Raw genomic sequence first — 16,811 nt, 5'->3', positions numbered from 1 at the left:
ATGATGTTGTTGAATGTGAGGGTAAGTTCAGCAGGTAAAGAAATGAATGTGTTGATGGAAGCAAAGTGGATGTGCCTCTGTTCAAGGAATACGTGGAAGGTGTTCAGACCTTCCTCTTGTGGGATGGATGTATGGAGGTATAATATGGCCATGGTGAATTTGAGCTGGTTGGGATCCGGAAACTGCCAGCCAATTGAAATGGTAATTGTTAACAACAGTTTCAAGAAAGTATATAGAAAGGGATTGGGCCAGATGAGAAAGGATGGAGTCACAGTAGGAAATAATCAGGTTGGTGGGATGAGCATGCTGAAATAATGTGTTTGCCCAGGTAGTTCCCGTTGTCAATCTTGGCCATGAGGTAGAAGCAGATGTGCTCTGCATAGTGAAAGACAATGGCCCGAGCTTCAGTTTTGAGGTTATGGTCCAGAGAGTTGAGGATGAATCCAAAAGCTAATGTTTGGCCATTGCAGAGCAGAGGTCAGTTCACCTGATTACAGCACCACCATTGTTGTTGGCAATTTGATGATTATATCGATGATAGTTCAATTGCAATTATGTTCACTAAGAAGCAATCAGGATTATCTTCATCAAACCTGTCGACAATTTGTTTTAACCATTTGCCAAGGTTAGCTTTACATATGAAGATAAGGAATAGTAGCGGGTGTAGGCCATCGGGTCCCAACAGTCTGTTTTGCCATTCATGAATTTTATGGTTGATCTACTACCTCAAAATAATTTTGCTGAACTACTCCCATATCCCTTGATTCTGGTGGTATGCTGAAATCTATTGATTACTCCTTTTAAATAACTTTAACAAATAAACCTTGACTGTACTCTAGGATAAACATTTTTTAAATGAATGACTTTTAAGTTGTAGGTGTTTCTTCTTCACCTTTCTTCCATTTGCTTAATTTGCATATTTTGCATGGTCTTCCGAGATCTCTAAATAGTTATGTATCTAAATCCAAAGTCGTTTCTATATTATAAACTGATAAAATGTCATAGAAATCTCTAAGCAAAATGTCTGTATAGAGATATTACAAGTGATCTTATTTATTTTTAAATATGGTATTTATTTTCTTTCTTCACAGCAAAACTGTACAATCAAAAGTGGACTGCATTTTGGTGAGTACATTGTGAAGGATTTTACAGTTGCTGTCTATACTGACTTTTCATGCATAACATTAGTTAGTTGCATGGCTTTGATGCAAGATTTTTCTATGTTGTTATGTAGAAAAATGGTGTTGTGCCTGTTTTTACTTTTGAAGTAATCTCAAATAATTCAAATACAAATAACTATTTTCAAGTGCACTTGTATATATACATATGTGTGTGTTTATAGTCATTCAGGATAGAAAATGGATCAGAATATTGAGAAATCTTTGGTCTTTTTCTACTATTGAAGTGGGATTATTAACTCTGATATAAATCTTACAATTCACTTGCAATTAGATTTGCAATCTTAATAGAAGGATGATAACCCCAACTATGCAATGTAATTCAGTTTAATGTTGAGATTAGATTGGTTTCTTTATTTAAGATACAACTTCGATGACAAGAAAGTGCTAAGTGTATGTTTAATCTATCTTCATTTCTCATTCTTTCATTTTAAAAATGTTTCAATGCAAATAAGCAATGCACTCCTTTGCTCCCCCTCAGAAGCAATATATTCAGAAAACCCTCTAATAAACAATACATACAAAACACATTTCAGGTTGAGCCTAAGATTTGTAACTAAAAAACACATGAAAAGTTATACATCTTATATCTTTTAGACTTTTTTGTTCTCATGCTTTCTCTCTGAATCAGAATCAGGTTTATTATCTCTGACATCTGTTTTGCAGCAGTAGTACAGTGCAATGTATAAGTTACTATAAATTGCAATAAGAATATATAAAATAAATAGTGCAAATTGAGAGGAAAATATTGAGGTGGTGTTCATAGGTTCATTAATCATTCAGAAATCTGATGGTGGAGTGGAAAAGGCTGTTTCCAAAATGTTGAGTGTGTCTGTACTTCTCATTGTGAAGAAGACATGTCCTGAATGGTGAGGGGCCTTCATGATGGATACCACCTTGAAGGTGTCCTCAATGCTGGGAAGGCTATGCCCATGATGGAGCTGGCTGAGTTTACAATTCTCTGCAGCCTTTTCTGATCTTGTGCAGTTGCCCCTCCATACCAGGCATTGGTGCAGCCAGTCAGAATGATCTTCATGGTACATCTGTGGAAATTTGTCAAAGCATGCATCCTTGATGTGTGCTAGTGTTGTTTGTCAGTGAGGAAATGTTATTTCTGATCCACGTTGACTCTAGTCTATCAATGAGTCAAGTGGCCATTTGCGGAGGGAGGTACGGAGGCCCAGATTTTGAAGCTTTTGATTAATACTGAGAGGATGATGGTGTTGAGCTGTAGTTAATAAACATTAGCTGTTGTTCAGGTGGTCCAAGGCAGAGTGGAGAGCCATTGAGATTACATCCACTGTAGACCTATTGGTGATGGGCACAAGACCTTGCTCAGGAAGGAGTTTATTCTAGCTATGGCCAACCTCTCAAAACACTTCATCTCATTAGATGTGAGTGTTACTGGGTAATATTCATTGAGGCTGCTCATCCTATTCTTGGGAAGTGGTATGACTGATGTCCTTATGAAGTAGATGGGAATCTCTGACTTTAGTGAGAGATTGAAGGTGTACTTGAACACACCAGACAGTTGATTGGCTCAAGTTTTCAGTGCCCTGCAAGGTACACCGTCAAGTCCTGATGCCTTGCAAGGGTTCACATCTTGAAGGATGGTCTGACGTTTGCCTCTATAACAGGTCACAGGATTGTCAGATGCTGCAAGTATTGGCACAGGTATCATTTGATTCCCCCTTTTAAAGTGTACATTAAAGGTGTTCAGTTCACTGGGGAGTGAAGCATCATAGCCACTTACAATGTTAGGTTTTGCCTTGTAAGAAATAATGTCCTGCAAGCCCTGCCAGAACTGACATCCATCCTATTCCATCTAACTCACTTAAATTGTTTTTTCACTCGTAAGATAGCCTTCTGTAGGTCTTACCTTTACTTGTAGAGTTCTGGGTCACCGGTCCTAATTGCCACAGATTTAGCCACTGATTTGTGGATTTGACTATTATACCCCTGAAAATTTATAAATCTCTATAAGATCTCTCCTCAGCTTCCTGTGTTCCAGAGAGAATTAAACTCAACCTATCTAATCTCTCCTTGTAAGTAATACTTATCTACTTTTTACATAATTACTAGTGATATGATCAAGGCAAATGAATTGAGAGATAAATTGTATTACAATAATGGGCCATTGGCTTTACTGAGTCACTTTATTAAGGTTTCTACTTGATATCAACTTCACCCTTCTTTTAACTATGTCTGACAATGGAAATTTCTCGTGTTCCCTTAAGAGAATCTGATTACTCACTCATGCAAATAGCATAATCTTTTTTAGCATCTGCCCTACCCACCAGTTGGTAGATTGTGGGTAGAGTTGCCAGGTGATTTCATTGAACACTGATATTATTTAATTCAGCAAGTGATTTTTTTAAAAATTGCCAAACCAACTACATTGCTCTCTTGATATTTTGTTGTGGACTAAGGCTTGAAGGCTTATGTTCAGATGTAGAGGATATGCAAAGGTGGGATGAGTAGGTTTTGCTGGGGTTAGAATTATGGGTGTGTATATTGAAAAAAGGTGGAGATTATGACTCTTGTGGTTTGCTCACCGCAGCTGGATTTGATTTATAGTCATGCATAACAGAAACATGCCCTTCAGCTCAGCACATCCTTGTCTACTTAGGGTATTTGTCTCGCTATCTCTTAAACATAATAACAGTAGTTGCTTCCACCTTGCCTTCCGGCAGTACATTTCAAATACCAGTCACTGTCTCAGTAAAAGAACTGGCCCCTCAGATTTCCTTTAAAATTCATTCCTCTCTCTTTAATCTTATGCCCACTTGTTATGATTCCCTTAATATGGGAAAAGAGATTTTGACTTGTCTATTCTTTCTGTGCCTCTCATAATCTTTTATACATCAAGTGTGTCACCCCTCAGCCTCCTTTACTCCAGGGAAGCCTGGTTTATGGAATTTCCTCCCATAACTGAAGTTCTCTAGCCGAGGCAATATCCTGATGAATCTCCTCTGTACCTTCTCTAGTGCAGCTGGATCCTTTCTGCTAATGTGGCAACCACAACTGCATGCAATAATCCAAAAGCTGTCAAGCCAGTGCTTTGTACAGTTGCAACATGATGTCCCAACTCTTATATTCTGTGCCCTGACCCATGAAGGCAAGCATACCACATGACACCTTCACTATGTGAGTGTTGTGTATCTCTGTTACCACTTTCAGAGAACAATTGAGTTGGACTTCTGGGTATCTTGTGCATATCAGAGGAGGTGTTAGAATGGATTGAAAAATAGCTGTCTCAGAGAATGGGTCCTTTTCATAGACTGGAAGGTGGTAACGATGGCAGGAATCAACAAGAAGTTGTTTACTATTTACATTACATTCCTTCCAGTTTATTAAAGTTTTCAAATTTGCAGATAAATACAAAAATAAGCAAAAGGATGTTGTGATAAGGGTGCTGCTGTGATTTTGCAGCTGGATTATAGATTGAGTGAGTGGGCACATGGAGGTTAATGTAGTGTGAGGTCATGCATTTCGGTAACAGAAATCAAAAGACAGATTATTATGTAATTAGATTTAGAATGCAAGGGAGTGAAGTACAAAGGATCTAATTGTTTGAATTCATGAATCAGAAAAAGCTAGCAGGCGGGTCCAACAAAGAAGGCATATGGCATTTTAGCCTTCGATGCAATGAAAGCTAGAAATAGGAATATTTTTAAAAAATTATACAGAGTGTTAATAAGGCTTTATCTTGAATACTGTGTACAATTTTAGTCCCCTAACCGGGAAAAAATGGTATTATGAAGGAGACTCACCTGCCTCCTGAGATGAGAGGGTGTCCTACAAAGGAAGAATAACATAATGACATAGGTAGGAAAGGGGAAGAGTTCCTGAAACGAGAGTATAGGGAGTTAGGAAGGCAGTTAAGAAGAAGGACCGCAAAGGTAGTAATCTCGGGATTACTGCCTGTGCCACGCGACAGTGAGAGTAGGAATGGAATTAGGTGGAGGATGAATGCGTGGCTGAGGGATTGGAGCAGGGGGCAGGGATTCAAGTTTCTGGATCATTGGGACCTCTTCTGGGGCAGGTGTGACCTGTTCAAGAAGGACGGGTTACACTTGAATCCTGGGGGGACCAATATCCTAGCGGGGAGGTTTGCTAGGGCTACAGGGCAGACTTTAATCTAGTAAGATGGGTGGGCGGGAATCAATTTGAGGAAACTATGGGAGAGGAGGTTAGTTCACCAGTAGAGCAAGTAAGTAGACAATGTGTGAGGGAGGAAAGGCAGGTGATGGAGAAGGGATACGCTCAGCCCGAAGATGTAGGGGAGAAGAAAGAAAAGGATAATAGATTTGAATGCATCGTTAGGGATGAAAAGAGAGGAGAAGGTGGAGAGTATCTTAAATGTATCTATTTTAATGCTAGGAGCATTTTAAGAAAGGTGGATGAGCTTAAAGCGTGGATTGCTACCTGGAATTATGAAGTTGTAGCTATTAGTGAAATATGGTTGCAGGAAGGGTGTGATTGGCAACTAAATATTCCTAGATTTAGTTGCTTCAGGTGTGATAGAGTAGGAGGGGCCAGAGGAGGAGGTGTTGCATTGCTTGTCTGAGAAAATCTTATGGCGGTGCTTTGGAAGGATAGATTAGAGAGCTCCTCTAGGGAGGCTATTTGGATGGAATTGAATGGGAAAGATGTAGTAACACTGATAGGAGTGTATTGTAGGCCACCTAATGGGAGCGTGAGTTGGAAGAGCAAATGTGTAAGGAGATAGCAGATATTTGTAGTAAACACAAGGTGGTGATTGTGGGAGATTTTAATTTTCCACACGTAGATTGGGAAGCTCATTCTGTAAAAGGGCTGGATGGTTTAGAGTTTGTGAAATGTGTGCAGGATAGTTTTTTGCAACAATACGTAGAAGTACCGACTAGAGATGGGGCAGTGTTGGAACTCCTGTTAGGGAATGCGATAGGTCAGCTGACAGATGTATGTGTTGGGGAGCACTTCGGGTCCAGTGATTACAATAGCACTAGCTTCAATATAATTATGGAGAAGGACAGGACAGGACCTAGAGTTGAGACTTTTGATTGGAGAAAGGCTAACTTTGAGGAGATGCGAAGGGATTTAGAGAGAGTGGATTGGGTCAAGTTGTTTTATGGGAAGGATGTAATAGAGAAATGGAGGTCATTTAAGGGTGAAATTATGAGGGTACAGAATCTTTATGTTCCTGTTAGGTTGAAAGGAAAGGTTAAAGGTTTGAAAGCACCATGGTTTTCAAGGGATATTAGAAACTTGGTTCGGAAAAAGAGGGATGTCTACAATAGATATAGGCAGTATGGAGTAAAGGAATTGCTCGAGGAATATAAAGAATGTAAAAGGAATCTTAAGAAAGAGATTAGAAAAGCTAAAAGAAGAAACGAGGTTGGTTTGGCAAATAAGGTGAAAGTAAATCCGAAAGGTTTCTACAGTTATATTAAAAGCAAGAGGATTTTGAGGGATAAAATTGGTCCCTTAGAGAATCAGGGTGGTCAGCTATGTGTGGAGCCGAGGGAGATGGGAGAGATTTTGAACGATTTCTTCTCTTTGGTAGTCACTAAGGAGAAGGATATTGAATTGTGTAAGGTGTGGGAAACAAGTAAGGAAGTTATGGAACCTATGACAATTAAAGAGGTGGAGGTACTGGCGCTTTTAAGAAATTTAAAAGTGGATAAATCTCCGGGTCCTGACAGGATATTCCCCAGGACCTTGAGGGAAGTTTGTGTAGAGATAGCAGGAGCTCTGACAGAGATCTTTCAGATGTCATTAGAAACGGGGATTGTGCCGGAGGATTGGCGTATTGCTCATGTGGTTCCATTGTTTAAAAAGGGTTCTAGAAGGAAGCCTAGCAATTATAGACCTGTCAGATTGACATCAGTGGTGGGTAAATTAATGGAAAGTATTCTTAGAGATAGTATTAATAATTATCTGGATAGACAGGATCTGATTAGGAGTAGCCAGCATGGATTTGTGCGTGGAAGGTCCTGTTTGACAAACCTTATTGAATTTTTTGAAGAAGTTACGAGGAATGTTGACGAGGGTAAGGCAGTGGATGTAGTCTATATGGACTTCAGCAAAGCCTTTGACAAAGTTCCACATGGAAGGTTAGTTAAGAAGGTTCAGTCGTTAGGTATTAATGCTGGAGTAATAAAATGGATTCAACAGTGGCTAGATGGGAGATGCCAGAGAGTAGTGGTGGATAATTGTTTATCGGGATGGAGGCCGGTGACTAGCGGGGTGCCTCAGGGATCTGTTTTGGGTCCAATGTTGTTTGTAATATACATAAATGATCTGGATGATGGGGTGGTATATTGGATTAGTAAGTATGCCGATGACACTAAGGTAGGAGGTGTTGTGGATAATGAGGTGGGGTTTCAAAGCTTGCAGGGAGATTTACGCTGGTTAGAAGAATGGGCTGAACGTTGGCAGATGGAGTTTAATGCTGAGAAGTGTGAGGTTCTACATTTTGGCAGGAATAATCCAAATAGAACATACAGGGTAAATGGTAGGGCATTGAGGAATGCAGAGGAACAGAGAGATCTAGGAATAACAGTGCATAGTTCCCTGAAGGTGGAGTCTCATGTAGATAGGGTGGTGAAGAAGGCTTTTGGAATGCTGGCCTTTATAAATCAGAGCATTGAGTACAGAAGTTGGGATGTAATGTTAAAATTGTACAAGGCATTGGTAAGGCCAAATTTAGAATATTGTGTGCAGTTCTGGTCACCAAATTATAGGAAAGATATCAATAAATTAGAGAGAGTGCAGAGACGATTTACTAGGATGTTACCTGGGTTTCAGCACTTAAGTTACAGAGAAAGGTTGAACAAGTTAGGTCTCTATTCATTGGAGCGTAGAAGGTTGAGGGGGGATTTGATCGAGGTATTTAAAATTTTGAAATGGATAGATAGAGTTGATGTGAATAGGCTGTTTCCATTGAGAGTAGGGGAGATTCAAACGAGAGGACATAATTTGAGAGGGGGCAGAAGTTTAAGGGAAACACGAGGGGGTATTTCTTTACTCAGAGAGTGATAGCTGTGTGGAATGAGTTTCCTGTAGAAGTAGTAGAGGCCAGTTCAGTTGTGTCATTTAAGGTAAAATTGGATAGGTATATGGAAGGAAAGGAGTGGAGGGGTATGGGCTGAGTGCGGGTAGATGGGACTAGGTGAGATTAAGAGTTCGGCACGGACTAGGAGGACCGAGATGGCCTGTTTCCGTGCTGTGATTGTAATATGGTTATATATGGTTATAAATGGTTTAGGCCTTTGGGCTTATATTCCTTGGTGTTTACAAAAATGATAGATGACCTTATTTATTAAGCTAGCCAATTAAAAGTGATTAACTGGGTTTTTACCGTACTGCTTTTAATGGTATCGGCTACATGCAGATTGGCTGTTGTGTTTCATAAACTACAGCAGTGACCTCACATTTTTAAGAATGATTTCATTGGTTGTAGATGGCTTTGAGACATCTGGAGATGATGAAATACATTATATAAATTACAGTTTTTTTCCCTCTTTGTTTTGTGATTAGATATGTTTCATTTTTAAACACTGTTTCATAGTTCATTCAAACAAAGATTTGGGTAAATAAAGTAAGAATAGGCAGCTATTTCAGTATGAGTGGACATTTTAAGCAGATTACCTATGGTAGAGATTAATTTGTTAAACTGAATGAATGGTTATTCATGAAGTTAATGGAGAAGATATTTCAAAATGGTACATCATCTGTACTTTTGTTTGTAACGTAGAGTTCAAAAGCATATTTTCTGCAATAGCATTGTATTGTGGAAAATAATGTAATTGGCATCTTGTACAAGTAACTTTGCTCTATCTTTTTTAATCAAAGGTTACTTTCTCTGTTTTTGTCTTGTCCTTTTTTATTCTACCTTATTTATTTTCTTTTTCCTCCTAATATTCTGCTGTTGAATTTTACACTTCACTCCTAGTAGTTGACTTCTACAGTACACTATACTTAAGCTGCTGGTATTGTTATATTTGAAGGCTTCAATGTTCACTGAATTTCACGTGCCTCATAAGTTCCTAGTTTAAGTATGGATGTTAAAGAGTGGGTAGGATGGATATCAGGTTGCGAGTGTCTGGAGCCTATCTCTCAGATGTGATAGCAGTGATAAAGTTCATGGCTTAAGTTTTAGTTTCTTATTTGTTTGTCCTAGATTTAATGGTGATGGGGATACAGTATGAGATGGAGTGCAGAACTGTTACCTAAAAGTCGAAAAATACTTCAAAACTTTTTATTGTTTTCCTTTTAAGTTCTTTTCACATTTTTTAGCCCTGTCTATATGTTTTTCCAAAAACAAGTCCTTCCCTATTTTTTCAGTGTAGGCATCACTGGCACAGGCTTCACAGTAGTGAATTTAAAGAGCAAACATGAGGAAATCTGCAGATGCTGGAAATTCAAACAACCCACACAAAATGCTGGTGGAACACAGCAGGCCAGGCAGCGTCTATAAGGAGAAGCACTGTTGACGTTTCGGGCCGAGACCCTTCATCAGGACTAACCGAAAGGAAAGATAGTAAGAGATTTGAAAGTAGTGGGGGGAGGGGGAAATTCGAAATGATAGGAGAAGACCGGAGGGGGTGGGATGAAGCTAAGAGCTTGAAAGGTGATTGGCAAAAGTGATACAGAGCTGGAGAAGAGAAAGGATCATGGGATGGGAGGCCTCGGGAGAAAGAAAAGGAGAGGGGGGGGAGCACCAGAGGGAGATGGAGAACAGGCAAGCAACTAAATATGTCAGGGATGGGGTCAGAAGGGGAGGAGGGGCATTAACGGAAGTTAGAGAAGTCAATGTTCATGTCATCAGGTTGGAGGCTACCCAGCTGGTATATAAGGTGTTGTTCCTCCAACCTGAGTGTGGCTTCATCTTGACAGTCGAGGAGGCCATGGATAGGTGGACTGAGGCAGATCTGGTGGACAGAGCATAGGTGTTCAGCGAAATGGTCTCCCAGTCTGGGTTGGATCTCGCCAATATATAAAAGGCCACATTGGGAGCACCGGAAGCAGTATACCACACCAGCCGACTCACAGGTGAAGTGTCGCCTCACCTGGAAGAACTGTCTGGGGCCCTGAATGGTGGCTCGGTCTGCCAGAGAAAGCAGGATCTCCCAGTGGCCACACATTTTAATTCCACGTCCCATTCCCATTCTGATATGTCTATCCATGGCCTCCTCTATTGTCAAAATGAATCCAAACTCAGGTTGGAGGAACACCTTATATACCAGCTGGGTAGCCTCCAACCTGATGGCATGAACATTGACTTCTCTAACTTCCGTTAATGCCCCTCCTCCCCTTCTGACCCCGTCCCTGACATATTTAGTTGTTTGCCTGTTCTCCATCTCCCTCTGGTGCTCCCCCACCTCTCCTTTTCTTTCTCCCGAGGCCTCCCATCCCATGATCCTTTCTCTTCTCCAGCTCTGTATCACTTTTGCCAATCACCTTTCCAGCTCTTAGCTTCATCCCATCCCCTCCGGTCTTCTCCTATCATTTCGCATTTCCCCCTTCCCCCACTGCTTTCAAATCTCTTTGTATCTGTGTCTTCCGTTAGTCCTCATGAAGAGTCTCGGCCCGAAACGTCAACAGTGCTTCTCCTTCGAGATACTACCTGGCCTGCTGTGTTCCACCAGCATTTTGTGTGTGTTGTTTCATCCCTATTTTTGTCATTTTCTTTGAAATTTGTTTTTGTTGACACTGACTCACCATATCCAACTGGGATATATGCATCTCCCAGATGCTTTACAAATTACATGACTCTGGTCTTTGACAAATGTAATACTGGAATTTAATCATATAATTTAAGCATCAGTACAGGAACATTTGATGAGCAGGATCTGCTAATGGTAGAGATAAATTTGAGTAAATTCTAAGGGTTCTGAATGTAGAATTAACAATGATAAAATACAGAATTCTTAGCTTTATAAATAAAGTACAAAATCAAGAATGTTGCATTGAACATTTTGTTTAGCTCTAGGCACTGTATTTCAGAAATGTTGGATTTGGAAATGGTACAGGCAAAATTTTATCAGCATTGAACTGAAGCTATTGCCCCTGGTTGTTTCCTTTTCGACCAAAGAAATTCATGTGCTTGGGTGAAGGGATAATGTAATTTTGGAACACCTCAATAACAAAGTAGACAGATTGAAGAGGAACAATTTCCATTGACAAGGAGTGTTGGTAATCAGAATACATATATTTATGATGTTTGGTAATAGAAGCTGGGAAATGAGGGGCCCGGGTAAAAGAGGGGGTGGAATTATGAGTAGTGATTTGGGATGCACTGTTTTCAGAGAGGGAGATGCCACAATATCACATTGTTCATTTTGGCTTGGTGTTTTCCAATGAAGCTGTGATGACACCAGTTTAATGTAACACTCAGATGGAAGTGAAAGATTTGCACTTCACTTGTCCCTGCGGCTTACTTTCTAAACGATATTTGAACGCACAACCAATCTTCATTTTTGCTTTTAGCAAGAAGTGATGAAGTTTACAGATCTAGAAAAACTCTACCTCTACCTTCAGTTGCCTTCTGGTCCCAGCAATGGAAACAAAAGGTAAAGCCAACGTGGATATTCTGTTGCTCTTTAGTTAGGTTTTCAAGGAACTACTTGTTTATAATAATTAATAATTGTAATTAATTGTGTTAAGCAGCGACAAATGTACCAAGTTAATTAAACTTAGAGAAATACATGATTTTGTTATAAACATGACAGCATGAAGTTCTGAAGTACCAGTCAAAAGTAGTACACCATTGAATGATTTTGTTTTGTGACAAGTAAATGTCACATGGGAACAAAAGGTAAAGCCAACATGGATATTCTATTGCTCTTTATTTAGCTTTTCAAGGAGCTACATGTTTATAAATAGTAACTAATTGTGGAAAAAATCAGCAGCAGCAAATGCTATCAAGTTAATTAAACACAGAGAAAAATAAATGATTTTGTTATAAACATGACAGCATGAACTTTTGAAATACCAGTCAAAAGTAGTACACCATTTAATCATTTTGTTTTGTTTGACAACTAAATGTCACATGGTCCAAGGCATGTTGGAATAGTACCTTAGAAGCTTAATTTTAGCAGTCTATATTTATCAAGTTATTTTGCTGGATCTACAAGCGAATGACTTAACCTTTTAGTACTCTGCTCATTATAGAAGAAGCTTGTTTGTGGAGTTTCATGCTAGATGTTAATTTTGCAGTCTATCTTTGAACATTTTTGAAGTTTGTACACTGAGCCATTTTTTCAGACAAAGGGGAATTCAGCATGATACCATAGGTTGAAGCACCCTTGATATCATTAATTAATAGAAGATTCACTCTAAGTTTCTAATCTTGTTGCAGCAGGAAGAAAGGGAAATTATATCAGTTGGGAAGCCTTCATGATCTGAGAGTTTGTTTGAAAATAGTATTGAAAATTTTGGAGTTGCTTCCTTTTTGTGGTGCCAGACAGTTCAAGAGATCAACTTGATGGAAGAAAATGTTCATTCTCCTCTTGTGCTATTTGCCCAGGTGACAATGTGCATGAGGGGTAATGGGCAGAGGCATGTCCTCTTTTACTCTACACCTCATCACCATGTCAACTTTCTATCAGTTAGCCTGTTGAGCAATTTTATCGTAAGCAGTTCATTGCTGGCTTCCTTTTACAAATAATGGAGCTGTAAGTGGCAGTTTGGAAGCCTGTTAGCTTGATTCATTTGTTAGCTTGATTATTTTAAATGGCAAGATACTTCCAGTTTGCTGTCCTCCTATAGAAGGAGTGTGTGGAATGAGCTTCCTGTAGAAATAGTAGAGGCCAGTTCAGTTGTGTCATTTAAGGTAAAATTAGATAGGTATATGGACAGGAAAGGAGTGGAGGGTTATGGGCTGAGTGCGGGTAGGTGGGACTAGGTGAGATTAAGAGTTCAGCATGGACTAGGAGGGCCGAGATTACCTGTTTCCGTGCTCTGATTGTTATATGGTTATATAGATCTGGCTTGATGGTAGCTAGAATTGAAACGTATAAGGTGTTTGTCTAAAATAATCATCAATAATCCAATTTTAATGGGATTTGTTATATATTTTCCATAATACAACACATCCCAATAAAAGTGAGAGGGTTTGATAGGAGGCGTTTTACTACGGGAACAAGAATACCATGGAGCTAGAGGTAATAAATAAATGACCATCGCAATTAAACTATAGGACAACTCAGGAACTATTATTTAATGCAATTTAGAATGTGAAACTTGCCATATCAAGGTGTCACTGAGGCAAATAATATTGCATTTGAGGAGGAACCCAGATATATTTGAGGGAGTATGAATGAGAGATACATTATGTTAGCTGAAGAAAGGCTGTATGAGGTTCAAAACTAATTAATTTGGTCAATTAGTCTATTTCTCTGAGCTGGACAGTTACATACATAGCAGTAAAGCTGATTGCATATTTTTACTCAGATATGAAGTAAGCTTTACTGTAGATACACCAGATTTATTATCTCAATTATCAAAGTTTTCATTGCAGCTGAAAATTGCCTAATTAATTTATTCATTAGTTAACATCGCAAATTACAAAAGGATAAATTTAATAGTAATCCTTTGAGTAATTATTCATTAAAACAAGAAAACCTCCACTGTATAGCTTGTTTAATTTTCATGTGACCAGTTAATATTTCTCATTATTTGCAGCAATCCGAACTCTTTGTCATCTAGTCGCACCCAACAAATGCATGCATGTAACTGGATCCGAAATCACTTGGAGGACCACCCAGATACTTCACTGCCTAAGCAAGAAGTTTATGATGAATACAAGTAGGTATTGCATTAGAAATCCTGAATAATCATGAAAGTTATATAGCTACAAGCATAATTTAAGCCTGAGTTTTAATTTTTAAATGATTTATGTGTTTTGTTTTTGCAGTATATGCCATTTTGGTTCAATGTAAATGTTCCAAATTTTTAAATAGATCTTGTTTGGAGAAAAAATCTAAATTGAGGGTAGGTTGGATATTTTGGAAGTTAACCTGTGCCAATTTGAACTTCCACCTTCTTCTTCAACCTTTATTTCTCTCTGACACTATATTCTTTAACATAACTGATCGGAGCCATAACAACCTATGTTCCTCTTTCTTCCTTTTTGGCGAATATAATTTATTTGTTAATTTAATCATGGTTATGAAAATAGCATTTCAGATGGTATGGAACTGTTGTATTTTGTCACTCAAAAACATAAAACCAATTGAAAGGAAAACGTAGAGAGTCCATAATGTGTGACCAACTGTTTTTTTTTACTTAAATCGAGGTGCATGCATATGCCGTTGCAGCATAATAGTATGTCATTCATATACTTAGAACATATAACCATAGTGAATTAGTTAAACAAAGAATGCTTATCAAACAACATATTTACGATATTACTTAAATATTACTGATATATTAAATACATAACACTCCTCCCTTCGCTTTGATTCTAACTCGATATACAGTGCATTTCAGCTCCCACAAATATTTTAACATTTTACGATCTCACTTTCTAAGTTTACAATATATTGAAGAATGATTTTCTGAGCTAATCTTCAAAGCATTGGGTATCGTGTCAAATCAAAAGAAAAATTCCAAGATCTGTTAGCAATTAACTAAAAATTAAAAACCAGCATTGTGAGGCTGAAACAGTATTCTTTGTAATTACTACATTAACTTTCTTCAGGTGAAATAGACAGTATTACTATACCAGCTCACCCAATTTGTACAAAGTTGGAGGATCGTCTGATTTCAATGAATTCTTAAGAATAAATACCCTCTCTCTCTGTAAGGTCCAACAGCATGATAGATGTTCAACAGATCAGATCAAAATGAAGACAAAAGAGCATTCAAAGTAAGTCAGGGAAATGATAACAGAGAAGCACAAAACTGGGGAAGGGTCAAGACCATCTCAGTGACACTGAACATATGTTGGCGCTCAATGCAGTCTACTGTGAAAAAGTGGAAAAAATATAAAACAACAGCCACACTGTCTAGGTCAGGCCCTCCTTCCAAACTTAGTAACTGGAGAAGCATGGCACTTGTAAAAAAGGCTACTGTAATGCTGAGTTACCCTGTGTGAGCTGCAGAAGTCAGTGGCTGCAACTGGAGTTGAAGTTCAAGGCTCCACAATTTCTAAGGCCTTGCACAAAAAGAGTATTTATGGAAGAGTGGCAAGGAAGAAGCACTGACAAAATGAAAAGCATCTCCTTGCCAGTAAAGACTTTGTAAAGTGTCGGTCAGAAGAGACTGTAAAGTTGTGGAAGAAGATCTTATGGTCGGATGGGGATGCTTTCAGCAGCAGGGACTGGAAATCTGGTCAGGGTTGATGGGAAAATGAATGCTGCTATAAACACAGAGATCCGGGATAAAAATCTGCTTGCCTCTGCCAGAAATCTTAAACTGGGGATGAATTTCGTCTTTCAGTAGGACAACAACCCAGAACATGCTGCCACAGCAACCATGAAGTGGTTTCAAGTGAAGAAAATTGATGTCCTTGAGTTGTCCAGTCAGAGTCCTGACCTTAACACGATGGATCGCACATTTTTGGCAAGACCTCAAGATTGCTGTCCATTGTCACTCCCCAATGAAACTGGCACAACTCGAGCAATTTTGCAAAGAGGAATGAGCAAATATTTCTCAATCATTAAAAGACTGCTGGCTATAATTGCTGTGAGAGATGGTTCACCTAAGTGCTGAGCAAAGGGGGGGCGAGGGGTTCAATACTTTTGAACTGCTGATTCACAAATAAAAATTATCAGTGAAATTGATCAAAAAGCCCTAGTTGTAATACTCATTTATGTGAGCAAAGTGATGGAGGCTGAATATTTAGGCATTGTGGAATGCATCTCAATTTATATAGATCCACTGTATATGTATTATACTGATAATACTATTATACTATATAGACATCCAAAACGCAGTGAATTTTAAATGAGCCCATTCAGGCCTAAAGATTTAATCGCTGTAGAGGATTTCTTACTCTTGTGGGATAACATCTTTCCTGACAAGGAAGGTCAGAATGCTTGGCAGGTGAGACTTGTGGCTGCGAAAATAATGTCAGGTTCTGGAGCCTCCTCCCTGATGGTTGTAGGAGTTGACCGAGACTGCAGGTCGTGGCTCTGACTGCTCCAGGCCCCATTCTTCATCTTTTCTCAGCTTTTCTTTCTGGATCTACTTCAGTCTTTGCTTCTCTTCTGGTCCTGGCTACTTCTCTCTTTATTCTGTTTTTTTTCTCCCGACTTTCCTTCTATGTTTCACGCCTTTCTCTATCTCGCTCCCATTCCTTCTATCTACCTCCTTTTCAACTTTTTGTTTTCCCTTTCATTATCTTTTTCTTCTTTCTAGTATGTGCATCTTGAGATTGGGAAGGTGCATTTAGTTCGCTGGAGTACTCTCTTATTAATCCTTCTATTTCTCCCAATACGATCTGATCTTTCTTGGTTTCCTCATCCACAACATAATCTATTGAAACCTCAGGTTTTCATATCTCCATTGACTCATTTCTTTTTGGCCTTCCATTCATCCAGTTCAGCTTTTGTCTTTGTATCTACTTGTACAAACAGCTTTTTGTCTCCCACTCGAAGTTCATGCAATAATCTTAATGCATGCAGAATAGATTCTGGGTCG

At 38.9% G+C, this 16,811-nt stretch overlaps 1 protein-coding gene across 1 annotated transcript in view; it reads left to right on the top strand.

The window, feature by feature from the left end:
* Positions 1–16,811, top strand: part of LOC132382390 (DNA-binding protein RFX7) — a 124,886-nt gene that overhangs the window by 47,280 nt on the left and 60,795 nt on the right. Inside the window, exons 2-4 of the mRNA XM_059952532.1 lie at positions 1,092–1,125; positions 11,655–11,737; positions 13,851–13,973. Coding sequence (XP_059808515.1) covers positions 1,092–1,125; positions 11,655–11,737; positions 13,851–13,973 — 240 coding nt within the window. The remainder of the gene's footprint in view (positions 1–1,091; positions 1,126–11,654; positions 11,738–13,850; positions 13,974–16,811) is intronic.

The sequence above is a fragment of the Hypanus sabinus genome, chromosome 28 (genome assembly GCF_030144855.1).
Source record: "Hypanus sabinus isolate sHypSab1 chromosome 28, sHypSab1.hap1, whole genome shotgun sequence".
Classification (NCBI taxonomy): domain Eukaryota; kingdom Metazoa; phylum Chordata; class Chondrichthyes; order Myliobatiformes; family Dasyatidae; genus Hypanus; species Hypanus sabinus.
This window is presented reverse-complemented; position numbering and strand designations above follow the sequence as displayed.